This window comes from Toxorhynchites rutilus, chromosome 3, assembly GCF_029784135.1.
Source record: "Toxorhynchites rutilus septentrionalis strain SRP chromosome 3, ASM2978413v1, whole genome shotgun sequence".
NCBI classification, from domain to species: domain Eukaryota; kingdom Metazoa; phylum Arthropoda; class Insecta; order Diptera; family Culicidae; genus Toxorhynchites; species Toxorhynchites rutilus.
Genome location: NC_073746.1, coordinates 37,893,895 through 37,916,729, shown reverse-complemented (window position 1 = coordinate 37,916,729; position 22,835 = coordinate 37,893,895). Strand labels below are relative to the sequence as shown.

Below are 22,835 nucleotides of genomic sequence, written 5' to 3'. Positions count from 1 at the left end.
TTGTGTCATTTTCATTCGCGATTATCTTGAGCCACATGCACTCGACAATCAGTCAACAACAAATTCTGCCACGATGTCCGGCTTCGGTGTTAAATGCATAAATCGCAAACGATATGGCTTGTTCCAGAAACGCAGATAAACGCAACCGGCGACGACGATTACGATGACGACTGGCGACGGCTTTAAAACCTACCGACTCAACGTTCACATACAAAGTATATTGATGGTGTCAGTGCAAGTTAAGCTGCCTAAAATAAGCGAAACAAAGTCATGAAAGAAGAAAAAAGGCAAGGAGATGATACGGATTGTTGCTTCGTAAACTTTTAGCGACTGTATGTTTACACATATTTCAAGGCAGTGACACGAAAACTGCTAAAATTGCGGCTTTCGAACGCTGGCTGGACGAATCTAGCGAAGGCGATAACAAAAAATAAACTCTTCGAGTGTAAACACAGCACCGGTGTCCAAAACAAAACGATGTTAATTTCAGTATTATGACGCAAAACTTTTTCGAACGCTGCCTTTGAACTTATGAAAGCTATGAAATTCATTATATACGCTGGAAGAAAAAATAGAGAAAAAAAACTTCGTCGGTGGTTCAACAAATTATATACTCTAACCGTCCATCAGAATATGCTAAGCCCGATAAAGTTGCCGCGGCCGGCTGCAGTTCACTGGTTTCTCAAGGTCTTATGTAAACCTAGCAGGTGATGAATGGTGCAGAAAATAAACATTGCACTGAAAACAACGCGCAAAAAAAGAAAGAACAAACGCGAGCCTAGTCAAGGGTGACGAGAAAATCGGGGCTCAGAACCTACACATGTACCTAAACGGCTTTGAGGTGAAATATTTTTCCGAATGTCGCCTACGCATTGAAACGCGGTGAGAAATTGAAAAAAGAGAATCGCAAAAAAACGCGCTTTCATATTTTGATTAAAACTTCTTGACACTTCTCGGCTTACACAAACCTAACGAATCAAGCGAAAGACAAATCGCAGTAATCCATCGCTCCTCGCAAACAAAAATAGACGGAGGCAAAAAAATGGTGAATAGGGCCTTCCCATTTAATGACCGCTTAACGAACTTTTTTTTGCAATCTTCTCCCCGGCTTTTTACGGTGACTCTACGACTTCGGCATACCACTCCGCGCAGTAAGTAAACATCATTGAATAGTATGTTTGATGATTTTTCAAGCTTCTTCTATTTTATGTGTGGGGCAGCTCCAGAAAGTAAAACTGGAAAACCCGAGCATGGCGATGATGATAATGACGATGGGGTTGTGTTTCTGTTGACTAACCGCTCGTCTCGCATACAAGAGCAAATAGACCACTCGCTTCCTACCGCACCTTAAACATAAAGCGCGCTTGTGTATACACAAACGGATGACGATGAGCTGCTTTTTGTTTCATGAAAAGAATCAAATCTATAGCACAGTATGGAGATGACCTGTGATGAGCTGTAAAGGACTTGGTTTTCCATTGTAAGTTTTGAACACGTTGACGGTCAATAACATTTTTGTCCATCAATCACAATCTGACCTTGGGGGTGGTTTGTTATCCTTGAATGGATTCCTGATGGAACTATTGCAACTGTTTACTTCTTGCTTCGCTGCGGTAATGCGTTCCACTCATCAGTCAATAGTCGTTGTTGATGATTTTATGTGGTACGAGAGAAAAGTGCGTGTACGCAGGTATGGAAATGCCAGCTACGACGGAGCAAATAATTAAAGCTGCAAAACCTGATCGGTAGCAACAACACCCGCCACCACCAGCTCGATGCCACTACGTTGTTGGCACCGGACGATCATTATCTATCATTTAGTCTAGTTAAAGCTAATTACGGGCGATAATCGGTGCCTGCCTTTGGTAGTTGACCGACACGGGGTGCGTTCGAACATTGACCACTTTGAAGGCCAGTGTGGGGATCAAAGGGGTGCGAACCATCGGCGGTCAGATGCGAAAAACGGGAACATTTAAACTACTATAAAATATCAAATTTATACTTAACGGTGATAATTCCAACAGAGCGCATGGAAGCGATAGCAGATTGATTACCATTGAAGTCTGAAGGTCATTGTTAGTTCTTTCCATTTCTCAAACTCTCTCTAAAATCACCACAATCAGTATTGAAGTATTTCATCGAGAGTTCCTACAAAATTTCTAATTTATCCATACAAAAAAAAATAGAAGCGCGTTATATATGTGATATAACCGCAAGGTGGACGTAGGACTACAGTTGGCTTAGCAATTAGTAAGTATTTATTTATTTGTTTATTTGTATATTTATTCATCTGACTTTTTGTTGTCTTAATGAATTAAGATGGGGAAAAACCAAAAAGAGAAGGCCAAAACCCCATATCTTTTCATTCACATGCAAAACATATATAAGTATAAAAAAGCAGCACATTTTGAACACAACAAATATAAAAAAATAAATAATAATAGGCGTCAACTGTGGTCAAGTCATAAAAAAATAACATAAAACTGATTGGGAACTGGGCCCTTGTCCATTGTTAATGTCGTTGTCAGTGGTTCATCCTATTCAGTTCTGTGAGTCTGTGTTAGAATGCGGACGCAGTAGAGCCAAAATCAAAGTGAGCAAAGACTTCATTGAAACTTGCCGACATGAATCGCACAGGGTCATGGAGGCTGTACAAAGTATTTCGGGGCTCAAAAAGCAGAAAGTTTCGTTGGCGAAGGAGTCGTTCAGGAGCGTAGATGTTAAGTTGTCCTAATAATTCCGGTGCGTCAGCTTCTCCGTTGAAAATTTTTGCAACAAACACAGCTCGGTCAATACTCCTTCTCTGTTCCAGTGCCTGCAGTCCCAGCAATCTGCATCGATCTTCGTATCGGGGAAGGTTCAATGGATCTCGCCACGGAAGACGTCGGAGGGCATATCTAACGAATTTCCTCTGTATTGCTTCGACTCTTGCGGTCCATGTTGAGTGGTATGAGCATCAAACTACAGAGTAAAATTCCAGAATCGATCGCACCAGAGTGCAGTATAGAGACCGGAGGCAAAGTGGGTCGTCAAACTCTTGGGATATTTTAAACATGAATCCCAGCTGGCGGTTAGCTAATGCCGTTGTAGTTTGTTCGGAAGGTGAATGCTGTGTCTAGGATCATCCCAAGATCATGAACTTGATAGACACGATCGAGAGACTGTCCGTCAATTGCGTAATCGTATTCTGTCGGATTGAGCTTGCGGTGGAACATGATAACGTTGCATTTATGAATGCTTAGCGTTAGCATGTTCCGTGTACACCATTCAGTGAAACGATTCAGCAGCCGTTGTAAAGCGTAACAGTCCTCAATACTCCTCATGACCATGTAGATTTTGACGTCGTCAGCGTAAAACAGTCGATTGCCGGGTGGTAGTATGACAGATAGCTCATTGATAAATATTGAAAATAGCAAGGGACCCAGATTGCTCCCTTGGGGAACGCCAAATAGATTCGAGAAATGTTCCGAAGTTACCAACACAATGCTAACAGTGAGCCTACGATTTAAGAGGTATGATTTGAACCAGCTGATAATATCCGCGGAGACACCGATTCTCCCTAATCGTTCCAACAGTATTCTATGTTCAACTCTATCGAAGGCAGATTTCAAGTCTATGTAGACGGTTTCAACTTGGGCATCAGCATCAATGTTTTTTATACAAAAAGAGGCGAACTGAACTAGGTTCGTGGTATTGACCTTTTCGGATAAAACCCGTGCTGATCCATGGCAATGTAATTCTTGCAAGAGTCGAAAAGTAGGTCGTTCATAAGAATTTCGAAAACCTTGGAACAGGTGCAAAGCGAAGTTATTCCTCTGTAGTTCTCAACGTTGTCTTAATGACAGATTAAAGATGGACGTGAGTGGAGAAACCAACTCATCACAACATTTTTAAAGGATGTAAGTAGGTATTCCATCAGGACTGGATATTGAACATCTCAATTTGTTTATGGCGAATTTCACTTGATTCGGTGTGATCTCGAGGTTTTCCAGATGGCACACATCTCTTGGTGTATCTCTACAAGCGTCCAAGATTCCTGACGAAATCGTGTCGTCGAATGCGCTTTTGAAGTGAGTTGCAAACAATCTACATTTTTCTGCAGTTGAATTAACAACCTCGGTGTCCAGAAACATTTCCGCTGGCAACACATTGTTATCCTTCCGTTCTGACTTCACTTCATTTCCAAAAATGTGCAGGATGTCTACGTAAATCATCTTGAGTCCGTACGCAGTAGCGTTTGTAAAAGCGGTTATATATTCGGTAACTGTCACTAGCCCGTGCGAAATGTTGCTTGGTATATAAGCACCGGGATCGGCAATAAACTCGAAGCGCCTTTGATCTTAGACATTTTAGATGTCTTTGGTGTGCATTTCTCCAGGGTGGCTTAGGAGACGGTCTGCGCAGTGGGATGAAATCAACCAAATGACTTTTAAGCAAGCTTTTAAAGCAATCAACTGCAACGTTTATATCGTCAGCGGATTCTAAGAAATGCCAATCAGTTTGGCGAAGGGCTTCTAGTAAGCCTTCAGTATTGGTTCGACGAAAGTCAAGTCCATGTTCATCAGGAATATTTACAAGTACGATGGACTGTGAGAGACTAACTGTCAACTCCAAAGTAGGATGGTTGGAGTCAAGAACGGAGAGCGGTTCGGCTGCTTCTTCGAGATGGCATCGTGAGAGCGTAACTTCATTCACCAGGGCAAAATCCAAAATTCGTGTATTCTGATTGGTAATATGGTTGATTGGAGATAAACCGTGCAAACTGAAACCGTCTTTCGTTTCTTGATACTCATTGAGCAATATTGCAGCTTCACCTTGACCCAAACCTGTTCGAGTGTAACATTCATGAAGTGGGATCGATGTACCCGTTGAGGTTATTTGAAATAGCAATCAACACTCCACCGCCATGTAATTTGCGACTGTTGACTTTGCTGCGATCTGTTCTGTGTAGCTCTTAGACATTTCATCTTTCAAATGAAGTGATTTTCGTACCACTTCGTTTAGCCGAAGAAGAATTATTAACGCTCAAAGAAGGAATCGATTCCTCCTCGGAAATACCCAGCGCAAATAATACTCCCTCTCCAACCCCCGACAGTTCATTGGTCGATTATTTGAATCATTGATCGATCGGTTAATCGGCATTCGTGAGCATTCGATAATAAAAACTGCTGTTTTACCAAAAAATGCGGCTCTGTTTAGTCCGGCGGCAGAAAAAAAATGGGATTGGGTGAGACGAGCATAATGCTTAGCGAGCTAGCGAGACCATTGTCATGCCATTTCGCAATCACAATAAGATGGATTTTTCCTCTACACCCAGGTTTTTTTTTCGCGTGAAAAAATCCGCGTAAAAAACAGGTCACCTAAAATTTACGTAATCATCGTGATAGAATGCGGCACTAATTCCCGTCATAAATGCTAAGTTCCATCGCAAGTATCGATTAATTGGAATAATTCGAAAATCCGGGTAAAAAACCTGGGTGTACTTTTTCTTCTTCTTCTTCTTTCTTCGTTAAATTACAGAGATTATAAACTTTGAAAAATCTTTCGTTTCTAGCCCTGAGAAGGGCCCTTGGGGACAACTAAATCCAAACTTTTTCTTCACCTGCCTTGACATAGACACTTCATTGTCGTTCGACGCTCCTCAGCGAACCGTGTCCGCTCCAGCTAACATCAAACGACGTTCTTGAAAGAGATTTCCGAGCGAGCACCAATTTATATACTGATTTGAGATTTCATTAGCCTGTTTTCAAAGCAATTTTAATGCTTTTTAAACTTTCGGGTCAATAATTAATAAGCATATAACTCTTAGACATTGTTGCCACGATCGCAGTAAACCTGCCGATGTAGTCATAACGACGGTTACTGTGAAAAATAACAGTTTGAACAAAACGTTTAGCAGCATACACGCGATTGAAGATCACGGAAAAATTATTACATTAAATGTGTGAAAAACAAAAACGAATTTAATTGAATTTAAAAGGTATGGATTTAGAGTTAGTTCAAAACCTTGCGATATCTAATTTCAGTGGAAATATATCATATATCATATATAGATTATCAGACAATTATGTGATAGAGACAGAAGTTAGGAACGATTCGAAGGCTTTGAAGGAATTAAACATCCAGGTTTTTAAATAGCGCACTTTTATGTAATATGCAGATATTTCCATATGATTCCAAACTATAAGCAAATTTAAATTTCAGCTTGAAGCTATACAACAATTATACTACGAATTAACAAATAAACTGTATTGCTATCAGGAATGGTGTGAACCCGATTGTTTTTAATAACAAATCTTCAAGATAAAACAAAACTTCAATGGCCTCGAATAAATCTCTATCCGACGCATCCCGTGAAAACGATGAACACACAGAAGTCAGTATTTGTGTTGTTTGTAAAACAGCGGATGGAACGAATTATGTTGCATGCGACAAATGTGATCGATGGTGGTGTTTCCGATGTGCCAGAGTCGATGCAACTGTAGCGAATAAAGATTGGATTTGTCCTCATTGTTCACCACCGCTGATGCCAGTTTCGATGCGAACGACTACGTCAAGTCGGAGGGCAGATTTGCAACGCAAACGCCTGGCCGAACAGCAGGAATTGGAGCAGAAGCAGATTGAGTTGGAACAGAGACAATTAGCGCTGCAGAAAAAGCATACCCAGGAGAAATACGAGCTGGAGGAGTCGCTTGCTGATGAAGCTGCTAGCCATAGTACGAAGAGAAGTATCGTCGAAATTGAATCTCGAGATCGCATAAGGCAGGTCCAAGACTGGGTTGACAAGCACACCAAAGCGAAGCAGAAATCCACCGAGCAACCTTCGTGTGCTCCGAAATTTCATTCAACCCCGAATAACGGCAGGGGAACAACGATAAAGAAAACCGGTGTTTACGATACACGGCTACTTGATGAAAATATTAACGTAAATTCAGTCCCAAGTGATGCATTCCTCTTGTTGGAAGATGAATTACGAAAATGTCGGTTACAGATGCAGAGAACGATGGATTTGTTTCGTGCAAGAGAAGATCAGCCAGTGCATATTGATTCTAGCATACCACATGCTCTACCTCCACGCCAGCCAGAGTCCCACCCGATTTCTGAAGAGCAGACGCGTAATCCGTTCACGCGCGCGAACTACAGCGGAGTTGCAGGAATATCGCCTGTCTCACCAACTCATCCTGAAGAGCATAATCGTAGAAGACCTTCAGCAGAGCAGCTGGCAGCTAGGCATGTAATGCCCCGCGATTTACCGGACTTCTCGGGTGATCCTGAAGAGTGGCCAATTTTTTACAGCAGTTTTTGTAATTCTTCTGCGGCTTGTGGATTCAGCAACGTGGAGAATTTGGCGCGTTTGCAAAGATGCTTGAGAGGCAATGCTCTTAAGTCAGTACGATTCTATTTACTCTCTCCCGATTCGGTTCCAGTGGTAATTGAAACGTTAAGAACTTTGTTCGGTCGCCCGGAGGTTATCATCAATAAGTTGATTCGAAATGTCCACGAAACTCCAGCTCCAAAACCCGAAAAGCTGGAAACATTGATTGAATTTGGTATGACGGTCAGAAATCTAACACAGCACCTTGTCTGTCGAACCCTGCGCTCCTCCAAGAGCTAGTTGAGAAGTTGCCTGCCAACATTAAACTTCAATGGGCTCAACATATCATGTACCAGCAAGAAGCGAATTTGCAAATGTTCAGCAATTTTATGGCAATGGTGGTCGAATCGGTCAGCAAGGTGGTCATCTATACGAGTGCCCAACATTCCAAAAACGACAAAGAAAAAAATAAAGGATTCGTTCATACTCACTCCGAGAATCAAGTCGCAGTAGGACCAAAGAAAAAGAAGGAAGGCAATGAAAAACTCTGCTCATACTGCAGAAAAGGTGGTCATCGTTTGAAGAACTGCATGAAATTCCAACAGTTATCAGTAGACGATCGATGGAAAAGTGTTCAATCGCTGAAGGTATGCCGAAGCTGTCTTAACCCACACGGTCGTCGAACGTGTAGAAATTCCAGTCAATGTGGAATCGATGGATGTCAATATCGCCATCACCAGTTGCTGCATGGGAGATCTGATCTGATAGTTCGGAATACTGCAATCGCATCCGCTGAGAGTCACGTCCATCATTGCGGACAGTCCATACTTTTTCGAATAATTCCCGTTATACTACACGGAAAGTCAAAATCTATCACCGTGTTCGCCCTTTTGGATGAAGGGTCCTCTGCAACCCTCATAGAAAGCAGCTTGGCCGAAGATCTCGGGGTTACAGGACCAACCGTCCCCCTGTGTCTCAAGTGGACCAGTAACATGACGAGAACCGAAGAGGAATCGCAGGTCATATCGCTCGAAGTCTCTGAAACTAATCGGAGAAAACGGTTCAAATTGGTGAATGTGCGTACAGTAGGAGCTTTGAACCTTCCATCACAAACTCTACGTTTTGCGGATCTTCAACTGAATCATCCTCATCTCAAAGGATTGCCGGTGAAAAGTTACGAAGATGTCACACCGAAACTTCTGGTGGGTCTAAGGAACCTACAGTTGGCCGTGCCTCAAAAAATCAAAGAAGGAAACAGCGGAATCGTAGCTGCTAAAACTCGCTTAGGATGGTGCGTATACGGAACCATGGATCAAGGTCAATTATCCGACGAGTATACCTATCATGTATGCGAATGCCAGGCAGAAGAAAAATTAGATCGTATGATGAAGAATTACTTTGAGACCGAAGATTGTGGGGTGAAACATCCGGACGATCTGGAATCCGAAGAAGAAAAAAGAGCACGCAGAATTATGGAGAAAACCACTTAAAGAGTAGGTGACTGTTTCGAGACAGGACTTATTTGGAGAACCGACAACGTAGAATTTCCCGACAGCTATTCCATGGCCCTCAGACGATTGCAGTGTTTGGAAAAGCGAATGGAGCGAGATCCACTTTTAAAAGAGAACATCCATCGTCAAGTGATGGAGTACCAGGAGAAAGGATATGCGCATCGAGCAAAAGAAAACGAGCTGACTGAGGCTGATCCTAGACGAATTTGGTACCTTCCGCTAGGTGTCGTCTGCAACCCAAATAAACCGGGAAAAGTTAGATTGATTTGGGATGCGGCTGCGAAAGTCGACGGAATATCGTTGAATTCCCTCCTTCTTCCGGGACCGGATCATCTTGTTCCGCTTACATCCGTCCTATTCCATTATCGTCAATTTCCAGTAGCAATCAGTGGAGACATCAAAGAGATGTTCCACCAGGTAAAAGTAACTCAACGCGATCAGCCATCGCAAAGCTTCCTGTTTCGCAGCAATCCAAAGGACACTCCCAGCGTTTTTATGATGAACGTATTGACCTTCGGAGCCACCAGTTCGCCTTCATCTGCACAGTTCGTCAAGAACAGAAACGCGCAAGAATTTTCCGAGCAATTTCCAAGGGCATCTGAAGCAATTTGTAAATACCATTATGTCGACGATTATCTCGACAGCTTCGAAACAGTCAATGATGCGATGTTGGTAGCACGTCAGGTAAAATGGATTCACTCAAAAGGTGGCTTCGAGATGCGTAATTGGTCGTCGAATCAGCAAGCTGTGCTAGAGTACCTGGGAGAACCAAAAAAGGAAACAATTAAAGATTTGTTGTTGAAAGAATCCGAGCGCGTTCTAGGAATGATGTGGTACACCGAAGCTGATGTTCTGTTCTTTTCAACATCATTCAGAGAGGAAATCGAACTAGTAATCAGGTCGGGCAAGAGTCCTACTAAACGGCAAGTTTTGAAGTGTGTCATGAGTCTTTTTGACCCACTAGGACTGCTGGCATGTATACTAGTGCATGGTAAAATCATGATGCAAGATATTTGGAGGAGTGGGATCCAGTGGGACGAGTGCATCAACAACGAAATCTACGAAACTTGGAAGAGGTGGATAAAGTTACTGGAACATGTTAATCGAGTTCGTCTCCCAAGGTGTTACTTTGAAAATGCGAATGCTAATTTGTACAATTCTTTGGAAGCACACGTATTCGTCGATGCAAGCGAGGCGGCATTTTCCGCAGTAGTATATTTACTCAGACGAGACGATCAAATGTGCCCTGGTGTCCGCGAAAACGAAGGTTGCCCCATTGAAATACGTCTCCATTCCACGATTGGAACTAAAGGCAGCGGTCTTAGGAGTACGTCTACTCTCATTCGTACGTGAAAGCCACACAATTCAACTGCGTCGTTGCATCTACTGGACAGACTCTGAAGTCACCTTAGCATGGATCCGAGCTGAACATCGCAGATACCGACCATTCATAGCTTGTCGTGTAGGAGAAATTCTATCAGCAACGAATGTTAAGGACTGGCGGTACGTTCCGAGTAAGATGAATGTTGCAGATGATGCCACAAAGTGGGGAGAAGGACCTTTCCTCGAAGAATCAGGCCGTTGGTTTAGTGGTCCTCCTTTTCTATGGAAGCCCGAAGAAAAATGGCCGAAACAGAAAAAGTGCATCGAAAGCACCGACGAGGAACTTCGAGCATGTTACATGCATCATGAGGTTCAAAATCTGCAAAATCCAATTACCCTCGCACGCTTTTCAAAGTGGACCCGACTTCTGAGGACAACTGCTTACGTAATCCGTTTTGTAGACCGCTTGAAGCGACAGGAATCCGGAAGACAGAATGGTACAAACTTGACGCAAGAAGAGCTACACGCAGCGGAAGTGCTACTTTGGAAACTCGCTCAATCGGAAGCATATCGTGATGAAGTGGTAATTTTCGCAAAGAACAAGACGTTGCCAGAGGTCGAACGTTTGGAGCTGGATAAATCAAGTTCACTGTGGAGATTAACACCAATGATGGATGAGCAAGGAGTTTTACGAGTTGATGGTCGAATAACCAAAGCAAAAAATGTATATGAAGATGTAAAGTTTCCCGTTATATTACCAAGAAACCACCGAATCACTGCTCTCATCACAGAAAGTTACCATCAGAAGTTTCTACACGGCAATTCCGAAACAATCATTAACGAAATGCGTCAACGGTTGTACATAGCCCAGCTGCGAACTGTTGCTCGAAAAGTAACCGAACGATGTCAATGGTGCAAGGTATTCAAAGCAAAACCAGCAGTGCCTAGAATGGGTCCCCTCCCAGTTGCACGTCTGTCGCCGAATATTCGCCCGTTCACTTATATAGGTGTCGATTATTTTGGTCCTATCCAGATAAAGGTGGGTAGATCGTCAGTGAAACGTTGGATCTGTTTGATTACGTGTCTCACGGTACGAGCAGTGCACCTAGAAGTCGCCTATGATCTGTCGACTAAGTCTTGTATCGCCTGTTTACGTCGCTTCATATGCCGAAGAGGGGCACCACTCGAAATTTACTCCGACAATGGTCGGAATTTCTCCGGGGCAGATCGGGTATTGCGAGATCAAATCCAGCAAATTGAACAGCACTTAGCATCAACTTTCACCAATACGGAAACGAAGTGGTTGTTCATACCGCCTTCCGCGCCACATATGGGAGGATCGTGGGAGCGTATGGTACGCTCAATAAAGAAAACCATGGCAAGCCTACCACAGAATCCAAAGCTTGATGACGATGGATTGCAAACGCTAATAGTTGAAGCTGAAGCGATTGTCAACACTCGACCACTTACATATCTACCGCTAGATTCTGCAGAGCAAGAAGCGCTCACTCCGAACCACTTCATCCTAGGAAGCTCAACCGGGGTCAAACAACCCGTGGTGAAGATTACGACAGAAACGATACGGACTTCTTGGGATTTGATCCAACAACGTATCGATTATTTTTGGAAACGATGGGTTTTGGAATACCTACCTACTCTAACGAGACGTACCAAGTGGTTTAATGAGACGAAACCGATTCAATGTGGAGATCTAGTAATAGTCATTGATGAAACCAGAAGGAATGGATGGATACGAGGACGCGTCCTGCAGGTGATAACTGGTAGTGATAAAAGAGTTAGGCAAGCACTGGTTCAAACACAAGGTGGATTATTTCGACGGCCAGTTTCCAAACTGGCTGTATTGGACGTTGCTAAATGTAGTGAGCCTGAGGGTTCCATTCAGCCTCACGAGGAGGGGAATGTTGCCACGATCGCAGTAAACCTGCCGATGTAGTCATAACGACGGTTACTGTGAAAAATAACAGTTTGAACAAAACGTTTAGCAGCATACACGCGATTGAAGATCACGGAAAAATTATTACATTAAATGTGTGAAAAACAAAAACGAATTTAATTGAATTTAAAAGGTATGGATTTAGAGTTAGTTCAAAACCTTGCGATATCTAATTTCAGTGGAAATATATCATTATAGATTATCAGACAATTATGTGATAGAGACAGAAGTTAGGAACGATTCGAAGGCTTTGAAGGAATTAAACATCCAGGTTTTTAAATAGCGCACTTTTATGTAATATGCAGATATTTCCATATGATTCCAAACTATAAGCAAATTTAAATTTCAGCTTGAAGCTATACAACAATTATACTACGAATTAACAAATAAACTGTATTGCTATCAGGAATGGTGTGAACCCGATTGTTTTTAATAACAGACATTTTATCTTTCGAATAAAATGATTACATTCCACTTTGTTTAACTGGAAATGAATTATTAACGCTCAAAGACAGGGTGGCCTCCCATTGCGGGAAAAAGTCATGAAGTCGAGATTTTTTTGTTCATTTTTTTTTTCGGCGTTCTAAAATGTTACTGTATGTCTTTTAGCGCGTTAAAAGGTCCCACGAGATGCAACAATTTTCTCTCTTTGACGTAACAAGATGTCTTGTTTTCATCGAATTTCGTGTCTCTACACTAGAATACCCCCTTAAATGGATTTCCGAGCGGGTGCCAGCTTATATACGGATTTATGTGATTTCAATAGCCTGTTTTCAAAGCTATTTTCATTGAAACAAGTTTCGGGTGAATATTTGGCAATCATTAAACGCTTAGACATTTTGTCTTTCGAATGAAGTGATTATCATACCACTCCGTTCTGCCGGCAAAGAGGTATTAACGTTCAAAACCTTACACTCCAACCACCACGCTCTCGTTTTCGAAACTTTGAACTTACCCCCGGTACAGATATGAAAGGCGTTGTCCTACGTCAAAATTGTTTGCTTGTGCGCCCAAACGAAGGATCAATCGAACACATTTGCGCATTCGGTTAGGTGTTCATGTGATGCAAGAACATGTGATGACGAGAACAAAAATGAATCATGTATCAAGCATCTTCAGTCGCTTTTACAAAGCCATTCAAACCCATCGGTTCTTCTCAGGACCACCAACAAATTCGAAAGAGTTGTTATTTTATGTTAATAACAAATCCATACTTAAACTCATCCACCCACATACTAGCAAGTAAAACTTGTTGGTATTGATTTAAGATCACCCTCTCTTTAGCAATACTGATTTCAATTTTCATTCTTCCTGATTTTGAACTTGGGTACACTGTACACTTCGTAGTTGCTCTCCATGATAGTCATTTGCGAAATTGCACAAAACACTGAATGACGCTTGAAGTTAGCAAACCATTTTCATTGAGCAAGTATCGGTGGTTCGAGGCTATCATATAATCAATAACGACACCGACCACGGACTTACAGTTACCAGGGTAAGGGAAGAAATGTTAGTATGGAGCAATTCACCCCAAATGATTTTACAGAGACACTCGCTGGCTCAAGCAAATGAGGCAAATGAGAGAATGCAAAAAATTCTGAGAATAGAAGAGCGGAATCGCGACAGTATTTTCCCATTCTAATCGAGAATGAACTTTGCGAAGAGGATAGGTGAATGTTTTCTGTCTCAAATAAAGTGAGCCATAAACGGAAAATAGAAGGGTGAGTTTTATCTGTGAATGAGTGTTGTTGAACGAATTTCGATGCGATTTTGCCCATACCTGTGTATAATGCGGAAACCAGAGGGAAGCTAGGGATAGCTCAACCGGAATACTCGTGAATTCATCTTCTTAACAGATAGTTATATCGAGATTTTTCTGTGTTGTGGCAGATTCTGGTTGATACGTTTATACTCCAGGTTGAATGTAGGGCCTGAAGTATTGGTTGGAATTAGGCTTAGGTTTGTTCAGCTGTCTGGTCTCGATCGCATTTGCAGAATGTTGTCGGGTATCTAGGAAAGCGGGAATTACTTTTTTAAATTCAAGGCTAATGCTGACATAGGTATTAGGTTTAATTCCTGGTCGGTCAAGGATTTTTTGGGTGGGAAATTTTCTTGACAAGCCTTGATATAAGTAATGGGCCTGAAGTATCGGCTAGAGTTAGACTTGGGTTTTCTCAGCTGCTTGAACTCGGGAACGCATCGTGGCCGGGGATCTAATAATGCGGGAATTCCCTTGTAAATTCTTGGCTAATACGGACATAGGTATTGGGTTCAATTCCCGATCGGTCTAGGGTCTTCCCGGGTTGGAAATTCCCTCGACATGCCATGGAATAAATACGTTCATACAATGGCTTAAATTGTTCTTTCGATTAGTAATCTATGCCTGCGAGATAACCAGTCAGTATTATAATTATTATCTATAAGATAACTCGTTCCGCTCAAACCTTTGCAGGGGAGAGAGGTGGGACCATAATCATTATATAAAAAAAAGAATCCAAAATGGAGATATGAATTTTAGATAATTTATGGAATTTCAATACTTTTCAACTTTTCCTATATAGTTCATTTTCCAACAACTTTGTCAAACATCATATTTTAATCAGACGTTTGGATTCCGTGTAACGATTTTTTTCATGATAGACCAACGATTTTGGATACGCCTTTTCAAAAAATCAGTTCAAATTTAAATTGGTAATATTATATAGAAAATTGAGATTTTAGGTAGTTTCTAATAAGTACCAAGTTTAAAAACAATCGGAGAGGTTCGAGTCAGCAGCCGGCTGATTTGGCATGGGATTGCTTCTTCTATGTATATAAAAATGGATTTCTGTCTGCCTGTCTGTCTGTCTGTCTGTATATCTGTCTGACTAATTCTTATGGACTCGGAAACTACTGAAACAATCGACATGAAAATTGGTATGTAGGAGTTTTCAGGGCCGGTGAAGGTTCTTATGATAGCTCGACACCGCTCCCCCTCTCTAAGGAGGGGCTGCCATACAAATGAAACACAAATTTCGGCATTACTCTAGAATTAATCCAGCACACGAAACCAAAGTTGGCATGTGGAGGTTTTAGGAGGCAATAAATGTTTCTATGAACAGCGCTTAGTAAAAAAACGTGGATGTGATAACGAAAAATAAATTTTGGGTAGGACGAAGTTTGCCGGGTCAGCTAATGTCGAATAAAACTCTTCAAATGTCGGCCAAAATTGGTCTTGACTTAGCTTAGCAATCTGCTTTCGAAAATAGATCAATTCAGCACGCCATTTACTGGTAGGTCGACAAGCTGTATCTTTCTTATAAATTCTGCCTAATGCAGCTGTAGATATTTTTGGGTTCATTCTACTGATGTGCTCTAGAATAAATGTGATAATGTAGTATCCACACATGTTCTTTTTACATAGCTTGCGTGACACAACCAGTCTGTTTTTATTTTAACTGGCTCAGTTTGATGGTATGAGATTTAATAATTATATTGTTAGGAAGATGTTTTAATCGGCTTAAATCATTATAAGAATATAACGCGGTTCTATCGTCTTTATTTTTGCTGATGTTTTTTATTCTGATCTCCAAACGTATTGCTGATACCACTTCAATATGATTTAAATAATTGTATTTTGTTCAAAACTGAAGTGATTTCAGAATTCGAATAAGATTCATTCGGAATCCACGAGACGAATGCCAAAAACGTATCCTTTCCACATTTTCGATTTCATAAGCCATAGCTTTTTTCAATAATTACATTCCAAAGTATTATATGGAATTTACTTATAGAAAACATTTATACGTGTTGCAAGACGGAAGCAGCCTTCCAAAGTCTGACCGCCGACAATCGGACAATCGTCCTCCGCGACACAACAACCCCGTAGGAATGCCACAGAAGTCTCAATAAAACAAAGTTATACTTTTGCACGCGATTCACTACACAACACATAATTTGTAATTTGATATTTATGAAACAGACAATCCCTCGTGCCATCGCCCTCGCCGTACAACAATGAAACCCAAGCCTGGTGCCTCGAAATGCGCCCTAATTCCCGGAGCGGCTCAACTTGAACGGCGGCGTGAGGACGAGTTTCCTCGAGTCTAGGTTTTTTTTCCTCTACTTTCAACGTTTTGTATCGTTCTTTCCTCTGCCGAACTAGTTCATTGTAGTCTCGCTCGCGGGAGGGGTGGTAAAACTTAATGAAAATTAATAGAGAATTTCCTCCCGGCCGCCCACCTCGGTCCCAGTCCTCGTTTCAACATCACCGATAAGTTTGAACAATTCTCTAATATCCGGGGCTCTTCTTCTCTTTCGTTCCAGGAAGCACATAAATCGTTTTGACGGAGGCTCTGCCGCAAAACATCGACCGACCGAGCCGAGACAGAGTAACATGCGGGCTGCAAAACCGGAAGTGACGCCACCAGCAGTCCTGGTAAAAACGACCAACTAGAGAGGGTGAGTGATACAGACAGCAATCGATAACAACCGCTATGTCAATATGTTCCGTACCTGTCCCGATTGGAAGCTTTTTCCTGGAGTCCTAGTTTTTCCCTCCCTCGATATGTTGGGAAATGCAATCAGAACCCGCTTGCACATGTAATATTGTCAACGACGCGGCGGTGTACACGAGGACAGTGTTGTTGGTCGATTTAACAGCTGTTTTGCGTGTTGAGTATAGCGAATCCATTAGCGGGAGAGCAATTACATTCCAAAGCGACAACAACAGCAGCAATTCAATTTTCTCTGAAACATGCGGAATGACCTAATTGGAAAATATCCACCACATATCCACCGATTTTTCACCCTCTGTCGGTCAAGGGGATAATTGAAAGCGACACCGGGGACTGTCAGTCCGGGCGCTCTCAGTGGTCATTTCACCATTTGACTATTGGCAGGTCGGAGCGGCCAGTGAAAAATTAATCACCTCCGTCATTTTTACCCTCCAGCGTGCTGAATAATTGAGATAAGCTGGTGCCTCAAATTACACTGCATGTGATCGCACCAAGTATCCACCCGAGGCCAATCGCACATCGATTGGCTCGAACCAGGTCACTGGGCGCGCACCAGAGGGAACTGAAATCACCAAAGCACGCGAAGGAATGGAGAATATGAGTCACCCCGATGGGAGATGTATTGTGGAAAGCAAGTAAACACTTTACAGGTTGATCCACTTTCAAATTACTCAGCGTTACCCTGCATGAACGCGCTAATTGGGAACGTAAACACAAATATGACACCGCGTCAACACAGCCTGCGACAGAGCCGTTCTAGTCAACTTTGCTTTCCAGACACCGTTAGCATTGTTGCTATTTGGTTCACTTAGCGACCAATAGCTAATTAATCGATCTATCGGTGTCACCTGACCCTCTCCTGTACTGGAAGCAGTCACTTCATTACTGTTATTCCACTTGCAGCTCAAATAAACCACCGGTAACCATTTGCCACCGTCTCCTCTTCCTAATTGACACCGTCACCTCTTCCTAATTCCAGTGTTAGTTTCCATAACCTGTGGGATCGGCCTTGCCTAAGTGAAGAAGCGATGGCAATTTATCAAAATCCGTCCGTCGTCCCTTCGCACCACTCCGTCCCAGACACACAGAGCCCGGGGCCCTCGAGTCCGAGGAGGAGGTCGAGTTGATTTGCTACAATTTCGTAATCAACTAATAATGTTCTCCACTCACACTCTTCCCGCGTGATTCGTTTCGTTTTGGGATCTACGGCGTGATACTTACTTACGGTACGAAACTACGAAAAACGACACTAGCACTAGCACCCGTTCACGGGAAGCTGAAAACATTGCTGCGACTGCGACTGCGATAGCACATCATCATTAGATTAATGCGTTCGCATGGACAATCAACCAATCCCATTAAAATAAATACTGTTGTCATCATTATTGCGCTTATTATTATTGTTATCTTCGAGTTTCTGTTCTTAATTTTTTTTTCCGTTCATTTGTTATGTTTCCGTTCCTAGTCCGAAGCACATATTCGCAGTGGAACATAAAACAGTAATTTATCGTAGTTTTACCTTGTTCCTGGTTTAGCTTATGACTCAAGGTTACTCCGCTTGACCGCATGCTGTGATATGCAGAATGAGAACATCGAACATTCGCACGTGACTGAGGGATGCCGTCCGGGTAAAAAACTTTAGTTCATAATTATGAGCAGTCTGGACCGAAGATACGATTCATCCTTTTCGAATACACAGTTCAAGGACATTTTCAAAAATTCTTAGTTATAATCAGGTGTGTGCGACGGAATTCATCAACTATAGTTTTAAAATATTGATTTTTGAAAGATGTACATTAGGGTGTCAATGGATGTATGGGAAAAACCGACCCTAAAATTCCAAAAAGTTATCTTATACAAAATGCTCACCACCTCGAAAAAACACCCCATATCAAATATCAGCCCTCCGGACTTAAGGGAGAGTGGCGCAAAGCGGTCAAAGTTTGGGTTTTTTGAAAATCAAAAAATCACCCAAGGGGGGAAGAAAAGGAAGTTGGGGTTTTCGAAAAAAAAAGTTGATGCCAAATGTCTTAAAATTGCATGAAACGTCAAGATCTACTGTTATCTTGATTTTTTTTTGTCAAAAATCGACACTCTGGGACTTTCGGAATACGAGACGAAACGTACAATAAAAATATTTATCTCGATTTTTCATTCGGAACTTGTTGCGAAAAGTTGATTTGCACGATAATATACCCTATGCAAAATATTAGTTATTAATATCATTCGAACTTCATTTATTAGTGTTGGAAAATATTTTTTAGAGTTAAAAAAACAGTAAATCTCGAAGAGTTACGCAATTTGAAGACATTTGGCATCGACAATTTTTTTTTTTTGAAAACCCCGATTTTCGGTGATCTTTCGTTTTTCAAAAAACTAAAATTTTAACGTCTGCGACACTAATATATGAAGTTCGAATGAGCTAATGTTTTGCATAGGGTGTTAAGCTTGTATGTTTGTAACATGTTTGTCTGTAGCGCTGACCCACATTAATAGAAATTTTTACCCGCTTTCTGTTGAACGATTGATCTGAAATTTGGAACACACCTTTATCTGTAGTTATTATAAAACTGCGTATTTCTTGATTTTGAAATTCCAAGATGGCGGCCGCTACAAAATGGCGGATCACATATTTTCTCAAAACCTCATCGAGATGGGTTTTTCCAAAACCCCATCAATATGGGTATCAAATGAAAAGGTTTAACTAGTAGAACACAGTTATTTATGAAAAATGCAAATCCAAAAATGGTCGCCACCACATAATGGCGTCATGTATATATTTTTTTCAAAACTCTATCAAATGAAAGGGCTTGACTAGTAAAACACAGTTATTTATGAAAAACTTAAATCCAAGATGGCTGCCACTACAAAATGGCGGACTACATATTTTCTACTTTTCTATGGGTATCAAATGGAAGGGCTTCACTAGTAGAACACGGTTATTTATGCAAAATGCAAATCCAAGATGGCTGCCACTACAAAATGACGGACTACATATTTTCTCAAAACCTTATTATGGGTATCAAATGAAAGGGCTTGAATAGTAGATCTAGATCATGAAAAATCCAAGTCCAAGATGGCCGCAATCACAAAATAGCAAATTACTTTATTAAACGGTTTCATTTAGCTTGAACTGTTTGTACGCCTGTAGGGTTGTCCCACATCAATAGAAATTCGACCAATAGGAACTGACCGAATTTTTAAAACACCTTTATCTCTGCTGTCATTTTGAAACTGCTTATCTTGAAAAATCCAATTTGGCCGCTGCTACAAATTGATTTGAGATATGATTGAGATATGTGTAGTGATCCCCAATTTTTGAAATTAATCGAATCTTTTCAGCAGTTTGTTATTCGATAAGATTCTTCTTCTTTCTTCTTATATGGCACTAACTTTCCTAGAGGAACTCCGCCGTCTCAACGTAGTATTACTTGCGTCATTTTCATTAGTACTTAGTTGAGATTTCTATGCCAAATAACACGCCTTGAATGTATTCTGAGTGGCAAGCTCTAGAATACGCGTGACCACAGTGCATGTCAGAGGAAATTTCTTTGAAGAAAAATTTCCCCGACCAGAACGGGAATCGAACCCGAACCCCCGGCATGTTAGGTTTTGACGCTAACCACTCGGCCACGGGAGCACGATTCGATAAGATTAATCGCCCCAAATAATCGATTAATCGATTAATCGTCACACTGAGGGAAGTAATTAGTTAGACTAATATTTCACATTTGCTAGAAAGTTATCTGGAATCAAAAAAGTGTTCATTCCGCCTGAAAATCAATCATTATATATTACGCACCTCTTAACTCGTAAACGAAGCTCAATTCGCGTTGACGGCATTGAGCTTCGTTTGCGAGTTGAGGGGAGCGTCAAAGATAATGCTTGATTTTCAGGATAAAACTGCAGCGGCCGTACGTTTTTTTTCTCTGGGCTTGGAACGATAAATCGACGTAAATTATTAGTTCGCTTCGATTATTGGTGGCGCAGTATTCGTTCGATTAATATTCGATTTCTGTAGGAAGTATTCGATCAATCGATTAATCGATTGATTATCGGGGATCACTAGATATGTGTATAAAACGAACGAACTTGACTTGGAGAACACACTATGTATGTTCTGCAATCCACTCAATATCGGTATCTAATGAAATTATTTAACTGATAGAATACAGTGCAATGGTTTTATTGTAGAAAAATATTCTAATAAACAGATAATGTACTCAAAATAGAAAATAAAATAATAAAAAAAACTTTTTAAGTTAAACGGTTTAATTGTGGTTAAACATAATAATGAACTAAAAGCTAGAAAATAAATAACTAAAATAAAATCGTGGAGCACGTTGGATTACCACTATCCACAATTAGCGACTTCATCATATGTCCCACGATTTTATTTTAGTCTTATCAATGCCCTAGACTAATGAAGGAGAGGTGTGATAACTGCTAACTACTACTTACCTAATTATTTTCTAGATTTTAGTGCATTATTATGTTTAATCACAATTAAACCGTTTAACTTAAAATGTTTTTTTATTTATTTTTCATAAAATAAATATTTTTTGGAGCGGGAACCGACGCTGATATTGTGCAAATGCTCTTGACGCGAGCTGAATGGCAAGCATAGCATAGCTGCATAGCTGTTAGTAACCGTTTGCGTTTTGTGGCATCTCGTAAAAGAATTTTTTTCAAACATGAAATTAATAGGTTTTTTATTGCGCTCAACGATGGAATAGGCGCGCCTCAATGGATTGGCTTTGTTTGTCAATTTTGTCGAATTTGCTGATTGTTTTCTTGTTCTAATATAATAATGAACAGGTGTTCTGGTTCAGTATATTTAACCTTTAATTAGAAAACAAAAAAACATGATAACACGTGTTGATTGAAGGGGTGACATCCATAGCACCTGCCCCAGGTGTCACCCGGTCACGCTACGCCACTGGATAAAGTCAAATGTCACAAGTAGGCTAAGAATATTGTGACGCGGGAAAACATCATGCCTCACAGGAGAAAAAGTGGAATTCCTATTATAAATCAATTTTTGTTTTTCGAAATTTATTCTGAGGTCAATTTAATGGGGCGAAGGATAAGGAATCGGGGCAGCCGAAGCCGCCAAGACGACGCAATCCGAGTCCACCGCCGACCCGCCGTGTGAAGCGGCGGTGTCTCGCGCGCAAATCTGCGTTCCAATGATTGCTCGGTTTTTCCGCGTCAGAATATTTCCAGCCTACTAGTGATCTTACACTTCTTCTGAGCATTTATTTAGATAAGGCTTGAAACATTTAGAATCCGGATTCACAAATCCATTTGTATCTCCGGATTGGTTAAAGCTACAAAAATGTTTTTTATATCCAAATGCAGATAATTTCTTGAAACTTCATCGGACCTTTCTGAGCCTTAATAAACGGAAGGAGACGTTTCTGTAGGTACTGTTTCCTAAACGTGTTTGTGACGAGAACCTTAGTATTCTGTCCATAGCAGCAAATATTTTGCCAAATCAAGCGCTTCCTGGCAGATTTATCAGCGAAACGAACTCAAATTTACTATGGACATCTCCGCTGGCAGTGGCCTTATAAAATTCCAAGCTTGTGAGCTGTTTAAAATCCATATTCATGTACGCTACGATCAGAAAGTACCGAGAATTTTTAAATAAAACAAAATAGAGTCAAATTTCAGGCAAATCTCCTCCCAAATATGATCCATCTGAAGCAACACACATGTGCCAACGCTTGACCCAGTTCTCCATGCATCCTTGATAGGCCGACGAAAGAATGGCTTTTAGTCCACTCGTCGCATTCTTGTTGATCTCCTCAATCGACTGAAATCTCTTTTCACGAAGTGGCAACTTCAACTAGGGGAACTAAAAAAAAGTCGCACGGTGCCATATCAGGTGAATACGGTATTGCTCGAATACGGCTTGCTCGATGGATCATGCTAAACCTCTCTAATGAATGTTGTGATACACAATTTCAAAAATTAATTTATTCACGTTAGTGTGAACAATTAATTTACAATTTAAAAAATCGGGTACTGTTAGGCATGCGGTCCAATTTATAATTGAGGGGCTTAGAATGAAAGGGGTGTAAGTGATTTGATCGATTTCTCTACATCGACTCTCTCTTTGGGTCATAACTTAGCTGCAAATACATTCCCAGCTGTATTTACCAATGTGGAAAATAGGTCGGAACCTCATCTATCGGATTCTATAGCAAACTTAAATTGGAAAGTTTTTGCAG

The 22,835-nt window shown here is 41.1% G+C and overlaps 2 protein-coding genes across 7 annotated transcripts in view; both read left to right on the top strand.

The window, feature by feature from the left end:
• LOC129772799 (uncharacterized) overlaps positions 1 to 22,835 on the top strand; it is a 107,869-nt gene that overhangs the window by 58,240 nt on the left and 26,794 nt on the right. For 4 of the 6 annotated variants that reach the window (XM_055776266.1, XM_055776268.1, XM_055776265.1 and 1 more), the window contains one exon: positions 16,409 to 16,543. The exons of 1 other annotated variant lie outside the window; for it this stretch is intronic. The gene's annotated coding sequence lies outside the window, so the exon portion shown is untranslated. Of the gene's footprint in view, positions 1 to 1,037; positions 1,152 to 1,220; positions 1,481 to 16,408; positions 16,544 to 22,835 lie in introns of those variants that run through there. One more of the 6 variants, XM_055776270.1, reaches the window with a different exon arrangement.
• On the top strand, positions 10,346 to 12,103 carry LOC129773042 (uncharacterized). The gene has a single exon (XM_055776594.1). The coding sequence runs from the start codon at positions 10,346 to 10,348 to the stop codon at positions 12,101 to 12,103; it is 1,758 nt and encodes a 585-aa protein (XP_055632569.1).